Here is a 7,858-nt window from a genome sequence, read left to right on the forward strand (position 1 = left end):
TATTGATAATTTTGAGTTTTATAAATATGTAATCTTCAGTAGGTTCTGTTTTTCCACTCAAAACTACATTTCATGGGGCCAGCGCTGTGGCGCAGCAGGTTAACGCCCTGGCCTAAAGCACCGGCATCCCATATGGGTACCAGTTCTAGTCCTGGCTGCTCCTCTTCCGATCCAGCTCTCTGCTGTGGTCTGGGAAAGCAGTAGAAGATGGCCCAAATTCTTGGGCCCCTGCACCCACGTGGGAGACCTGGAAGAAGCTCCTGGCTCCTGGCTTCGGATCAGCACAGTTCCATCCATTGTGGCCATCTGGGGAGTAAACCATTGGATGGAAAATCTCTCTCTCTCTCTTTCTCTGTCTCTCTCTGCCTCTCCTCTCTCTGTGTAACTCAGACTTTCAAATAAATAAATAAATCTTAAAAAAGAAAACTACATTTCTAAGATTCACCCATGTTGCTGGGTGTGACACTCAGTATATCTTATTACACTCTTTAATACTATGGGAAGAAGAGAGGGAGGCAGAGGGGAGGGAGGGAGGGAGGGAGAGGAGGATCAGTAAGGGCCAACACCAACCTCTAGAGTATCAGCTTACATTAAGATGTAAGACAAAATTTTCAAAAGGCGTCAGAACAAGCATTGGGCACAATGCAGTACCTTATCTTCCTTGAAGAGCTTCCCTGGTCCCTTTTCAGTGTCAGTAACAGCCAAAGTGGCCTTTGCGATATATTTTTTCAGAGCCAGCCTTGCATCTGAAAAAAACAGGACAGTAAAACACACAATGACAACATAAAGAACAAACAAAAAAAGTTCAACTGTTTGTGATATACTCTTATATGTCCAGCACTTTATAAAGACCTTATGTAGAAGACTTGCTGTGGATATGTGAAATTCAAAAGAAAATTATGATAAAAAGGAGCACCTTTTAGAGAACATTTCAGGGACCTGTGCTGTAGCACAGAGGGTCAAGCAGCTACTTACAAAGCAAGCATCACATATGGGTTCCAGTGTCTCCAAGGTAGCTGCTCTGCTTCTGATTCGGCTCCCTGCTAATGGTCTGGGAAAGGCAGGGGAAGATGGCCCAAGTGTTTGGGGCCTTGTCACCCTTATGGAAGACTCAGATGCAGTTCCTGGCTCCTAGCTCCTGGCCTGGCCCAGCGCTGGTCACTTGGGACATCTGGGGTGTGAATCAGTGGATGGAAGATATCTCTCTGTCTTGCCCTCTCTCTCTGTTAACTTTTCCAAAAATAAATAAATCTTTTAAAACAAAGAAAAATGGCCAGCGCCACGGCTCACTAGGCTAATCCTCCGCCTTGCAGCGCCGGCACCCCGGGTTCTAGTCCCGGCTGGGGAGCCGGATTCTGTCCTGGTTGCTCCTCTTCCAGTCCAGCTCTCTGCTGTGGCCCGGGAGTGCAGTGGAGGATGGCCCAAGTCCTTGGGCCCTGCACCCACATGGGAGACCAGGAGAAGCACCTGGCTCCTGGCTTCAGATCAGTGCAGTGCGCCGGCCGCAGCGGCCATTGGGGGGTGAACCAATGGAAAACAAAGACCTTTCTCTCTGTCTCTCTCACTGTCCACTCTGCCTGTCAAAAAAAAAAAAATCCAAAATGGAGTCAGGAGGACGTCAGGGGACAAGGGCCTACCCATGTATTAAATGGCTGCCTGGGAAAGCGAACTCTTAAACTGGGAACAAAAGAAAATGACACAAGAATGCCGACCATTTAACTAGGCCAAGGCCTGCAAAGCTATTAACATCTTCACTGGAGGTTGTAACTGAACAACTGTCACAAAGGACCAATGAACTTCAAATCAGAGGTAGACCTAGCAACCAACCCCGTGTTCCCCTGTGATGCACAGCTGAGAGTTAGAGCCACTTCTCTGCACTGTCCACTTTCTTTACCTGGGACTTACGGGACTTCCTGTGCTCAGCTTCCCCATCCTGTCAAGGACCTGGACCATCTGAGTTTCTTCAAAGCACCCATTCAGAGTCACCTGAATCTGTGCTACCCCCAGTTCCAGTCCTCAGGCCCCAAATAAAGCTCTTTAGCTTTCACAGTTTCTGAGTTTGAACAGATTGACAGTTTTCATTGAATTTCAGAAAGATAATACTCAATCAGCACATTGCTTTGGGGCTCTTGGTGTGTTCCTCGAGTTCTACTAGAATTTTTGAAAAATAAGTAAGATACAAACACGACACCTGAACTGGAGATGTCAAGATGGCTGAAGAGAGGTGCCCAGCACTCACCTCCTCCACAAAGAAATGACAAATGAATACCTGCATTTGGAGGGGAGTACACAAGGGATAGCACTGGAACTCAGCAAGGTCTAAAAGACACAGAAACCCAGGAGGGTAGCACAGAGAGAGGAACCAAACACACTGTGACACCCCCACCACCACCGCCGCCGCCAGCTCCCTGGCCAAGGGAACACCCCTCTGCAGGGGAAAGAGTAAATGGGCAAGTTCATCACCATGAACACCAGCAATGTTAGCTGCAGGTGAGCTCCACTGTCCTCCCAGGCTTAGAGCCCAGTTGGAGGAGCTGCCTGGAGTCCACACAGCAGCGTTTCTGCAGAGAAGGAATTCAGACTGTCTCCCTCCAACCCTCAGAGCACAAGCTGCTACAGCGCAGTGCCAGCTTTGAATGAAGCCACAGCTGAAATCCATACTGCCCGAGGGAAGAGAAGCTGCTGCATACCACAACCCTAGAGATGTAAATACGCCACAAAACTTGCACACAAGGCTGCTTCCTCACAAACCCAGCTGCACTCAAAAGTGAAAGTCTGACCCTGGCATTCCAGCCCAGGCGGTGCCCGGTGCTCCAGGGAGTAAGTGGATCGGCAAAGGGGAGAGTGAAGAACCAAGGAACCTAACCCTGGAGCCGGGAACCCACCTAACTCAGACCCTCGCACTGCTGCTGTTTCCTCACACCACATCAGGGCTGAGGTTACGCCTCCTGCAGTCCACGCCTCTGCCTAATGTCACCACTAACAGGCACCATCGCAGGCATCACAGAGGAGCCTGGGGACACAGCTCCTGCTGCCTCCTGCTATTGGCAGCACTCACCCTTCAGTGACCCAGGATACAGCACTGTCCACCACACCCCAGTGTCTCCAAGGCAGCTGCCAGAAGTCACCACTATCAGGAGGTGTCACCGCTTTGAATCCTGGGGATTCAATACTCCATGCCTCCAGAACTGCCATTGACATTGCCAGAGAATCTGCTGACAGCACAACTCACCCCAGTGGTGCCTAAACATCCACCACGTCCCACATAACCAGAGCCGCTACTTCCATTGTTCGTGTGGCCCCTCAGTGGGTACCCCACCTCCACTGTGTGTGTACTGCACTTGCCTGGGCAACTGTAGTACCTTCCTTGTACAATCCTTAGAGACACCACGACCGCATGCACCATGCCCCAAACCATCAATTATAGTTGAAAATGCTACAGGGAGACCACACTCAAGCATACAACTGGAATCAAAGCCAATGTAGCCTACCTAAATAACACCTTAAGACATCTTTAAAGAAGGTCTTTTATTGCATAAAGAACCATATGATTCTAAAACTGATAGAGACAACTGATTCACCAAATACACAAATATTTTTTATGAATAAGCAAGGTAACACTTTCAAGGGAACATAGTTCCTGGCAACAAGTGCCAAAGAAAAGACTACTGATACAATGACTAAAAAAGCATAGAAAAGAATGTTTCTATGGAAACTCAATTAGATACTAGAGATTACAGGCAGATAGTTCAACAAAATTAGGGAGGAAATCACAATATGAAGGAGAAATCACACTATGAAGGAGAAATTAAACAAAGAGACAAAGATCCTGAAAAAAAGAACCAAACAAGAACTTGGAACTGAAAAATTCAACAAGGCAAATAAAAAACGCAATTGAGGACCTCAACAATGGACCACATCAAGCAGAAGAAGGAATGTATGAATCTGAAGACAGGTCTTTTGAAGCATCCCATTAAGACAAAAAGAAAAAAGGAAAAGAGTGAGCAAAATCTCCAAGCTTAAGAGATACCATTAAACGAATAAATATATTAAAATTATAGGGATTCCAGAAAGTGAAGATAAGGGAAAGGCATAGAAAATCTATTCAATGGAATAACTGCTGAAAACTTCCCTCATGGGAAAGATGTAGATATTCACATCCAGAAGGTTTGACCAAAAAACGTCCTCACTAAATTATACAGTCAGAATGTCAAAAAGAAAAAAAAGACAAAGAAAGCTTTCCAAAAACATCAAGAGAAAACACCAACTCACATGTAAGGGAACTCTCATTAGACAAACAGCAGATTTCTCAGTAGGAACTTTACAGAACACGAGGTGATGGGATGGCATATTCAAAGTCCTAAAAGAAAAAAAAATAGCAAAGCTAGCCCTCAGAAATGAAAGAGAAATGAAGGCTTTCCATGACAGGCACAATGAAGGGCATTTATCAGTAGACTAGCCCTACAACAAATGCTTAAAGAAGTCCTACATTTGGAAGTGAAAGGAGAGTAACTACGATCATGAAAACACGCAAAAGAATAAAATTCACAGGTACACATATATTCACTGAAAGAAACATACACGTATCCAGACATGGAGCACTCAATTATATAAAGCAAACTTTATTAGATTTAATGGAAAAGATAGACTCCAAGGCAATAATAGCTGGCAATTTCAAAATCCCATTTTCATCAATGAAAAAAAAATAAAGAAACACAGAAGTTATAGTATACTATAGAGCAAATGGACCCAACAGACATTTATATAACACTTCATCTAATAGCTAAAGAATTCATATTCTTCTCATCAACACATAGAATATTCCCCCATGATAAACAATATGTTATGGAGTAGGTGCTATGGCGCAGCGGGTTAAAGCCCTGGCCTGAAGCGTCAGCATCCCATATGGGCGCCGGTTCTAGTCATAGCTTCTCCTCTTCTGATCCAGCTCTCTGCTATGGCCTGGGAAAGCAGTAGAAGATGGCCCAAGCCCTTGGGCCCCTGCACCCACGTGGGAGATCTGGAAGAAGCTCCTGGCTCCTGGCTTTGGATCGGCACAGGCTACTGAGGCCATCTGGGGAGTGAACCAGCGGATGGAAGACCTCTCTCTCTGTTCTCTACCTCTCTCTGTAAGTCTATCTTTCAAATAAATAAAATTAAAAAAAAAAAAAGCAATATGTTAGGTCATACAACAAGCTTCAACAAATTTTAAAAAAATAAATCATACCATGTATCTTCTTAAATCATACCATGTGTCAGTGAAATAGTTATTTTTTAAAAGATAAATAAAATTGATAAGCCTTTCAAAGACTAACCAATAAAAAAAAGATCCAAATTAACACAATCAGAGATGAAAAAGAAGACATTACAAATCACACCCCAGAAATACAGTCATTAGAGACCACTATAAGCAAGCATATGCCAACAAAATCTAGAAGAAACGGACAAATTATTTGACACATTTAACCTACCACAAGGTAATCATGAAGACCAAGAACACCAGAACTGAGCAATAATGAGATAGGAGACCGAATCACTAGTAAAACTCTGCCAACAAAAATAGTCCAAGACCTGATGGTTTCACTTCTGAATTCTATAGAAAGGTCTCCTTCCAATTTTTCTCAAACTACTCCAAGAATTAGAAAAGAAGCACTACAGGGGACAGTGCTGTGGCACAACGGGTTGACGCCCTGGCCTGAAGTGCCGGCATCCCATATGGGCGCCGGTTTGAGACCCAGCTGCTTCACTTCCAATCCAGCTCTCTGCTATGGCCTGGGAAAGCAGTAGGAGATGGCCCAAGTGCTTGGACCCCTGCACCCGGGTGGGAGACCTGGAGGAAGTTCCTGGCTCCTAGCTTCAGATCGGCGCAGCTCCAGCTGTTGTGGCCATCTGGGGAGTGAACCAACGGGAGGAAGACCTTTCTCTCTGTCTTTCCCTCTCATTATCTGTAACTCTAACTCTCAAATAAAATAAATAAAATCTTAAAAAAAAAAAAAAGAAAAGAAAAGAAGCACTACAAACACATTCTACAAGACCAGCATTATCCTAATACAAAAACCAAAGACAAAACAACAACAACAAAAAAGAAGACCACAGTCTAATATTCCTTGAAAAATATAGATCAAAAATTCTAAACATAATACTAGCAAACCAAATCCAACAGCACATCAGAAAGACTACATCATTTCAAATGAAATTTATCCAGGGAGGCAAGGATAAAAATCAATCAACATTATACAGCACATCAACAAACTGAAAGATAAGATCATTTTAATCACCCAGGGCCAGTGTTGTGGCACAGAGGGTTAAGCTGCCGCCTATGACCCTGGCATCCCAAATCAGAGGGCTTGTTTAAATTCTGGCTGCTTTACTTCCTATCCAGCTTCTCTGCTACTGTACCTGGGAAAGCAGAAAAAGATGGTCCAAGTACTTGGGCCCCTGCACCTACCTGGGAGACCAGGATGAATTGCAGGGCTCCTTCTTTTGGCCCAGACCAGTCCTGGCAATTGCAGACATTTTGGTGAGTACACCGGCAGATGTCAATCTGCCTTTCAAATAAGTAAATAAATCTTAAAAATGATCACCTCATCACTTGTGTTTGATAAAATTCAGCATCCCTTTGTACAAAAAAGACCCTCCACAAATTTAGATTTGAAAAGAGCAGATCACAACACAATAAATGCAAACATCACGCCAAACAGGATGAAACTGAAAGCATTTCCTCAAAGGTCTGGAACAAAACAAGGATGTCCACTTTCACCACTCCTATTCAACACAGTATCAGAAGTCAGTTAGAGTGATTGGGCAAGAGAAAGAAATTAAAAGGGATCCAAATTGGAAAACAGGAAGTCAAATGATTCCTGTTTGCAGATAACATGATCTTATATGTAGAAAAACCTGAAGACTACCAAAAACAAAAACAGTTGGAATTACATACAAGAAGATTGCACTATACTAAATGAACAGACAAAAATGTGGCATTTTTATACACCAATAATAAAATTGATGGTAAAGAAATTAAGAAAGCAATCCTAGGGGAACACATTTGTCCTAGAAGTCAAAGATGCTACTTGGGACACCCACACCCCATATCAGAGTGCCTGGGTTGGTGTCCTGCTCCTGTTTCCATTTTTCTGCTGACATGCACCCAGGGAGGCAGCATTCACATGAGAGATGAATATTGAATTTTAACTCCCAGCTTCAGCCTGGCCCAGCCACAGCTGTTGCAGGGATTGGGGGAGTGAACCAGCAGATGGGATTTCATGTTCTTTCTCATTCACTCACTCTCTCTCTCTAAATTAAACACACAAAATAAATTCCATTCACTACACACACGCCAAAAGGGGAATAAATTTAGTCAAGGGAGTGAAATATCTCTACAATAAAAATTATAGAGGCCAGTGCTGTGACGCAGCAGGTAAAGGCACCGCCTGCAGTGCCAGCATCCCATGTGGGTGCTGGTTCAAGTCCCGGATGCTCCACTTCTGATCCAGTTCTCTGTTATGGCCTGGGGGGGGGGGGGGTTAGATGGCCCAAGTCCTTGGGCCTCTGCACCCACATGGAGGACCCGGAAGAAGCTCTTGGCTCCTGAGTTCGGATTGGCGCAGCTCTAGCTGTTGCAGCCAATTGGGGAGTGAACCAGCAGATGGAAGACCTCTCTCTCACTCTCCCTCTCTTCCTCTCTCTCTGCCTCTTCTTCTCTCTGTGTAATTCTGACTTTCAAATAAGTAAATAAATCTTTAAAAAAGAAAAATTTATAAAACACACAAAAAATGGGAAAATATTCTATGTTCATGACTTAGAAAAATTAATATTGCTAAAATGTCCATTCTATTCAAAGTGATATACAGGGGTCAGC

At 44.1% G+C, this 7,858-nt stretch overlaps 1 protein-coding gene across 6 annotated transcripts in view; it reads right to left on the reverse strand.

The window, feature by feature from the left end:
• ANKRD45 (ankyrin repeat domain 45) overlaps positions 1-7,858 on the reverse strand; it is a 79,610-nt gene that overhangs the window by 20,011 nt on the left and 51,741 nt on the right. For all 6 annotated transcript variants that reach the window (XM_070077134.1, XM_070077137.1, XM_070077138.1 and 3 more), the window contains one exon: positions 652-746. In XM_070077134.1, the coding sequence (XP_069933235.1) occupies positions 652-746 (95 nt within the window). The remainder of the gene's footprint in view (positions 1-651; positions 747-7,858) is intronic.

Source organism: Oryctolagus cuniculus, chromosome 7 (genome assembly GCF_964237555.1).
Source record: "Oryctolagus cuniculus chromosome 7, mOryCun1.1, whole genome shotgun sequence".
In the NCBI taxonomy this organism is placed as follows: Eukaryota; Metazoa; Chordata; class Mammalia; order Lagomorpha; family Leporidae; genus Oryctolagus; species Oryctolagus cuniculus.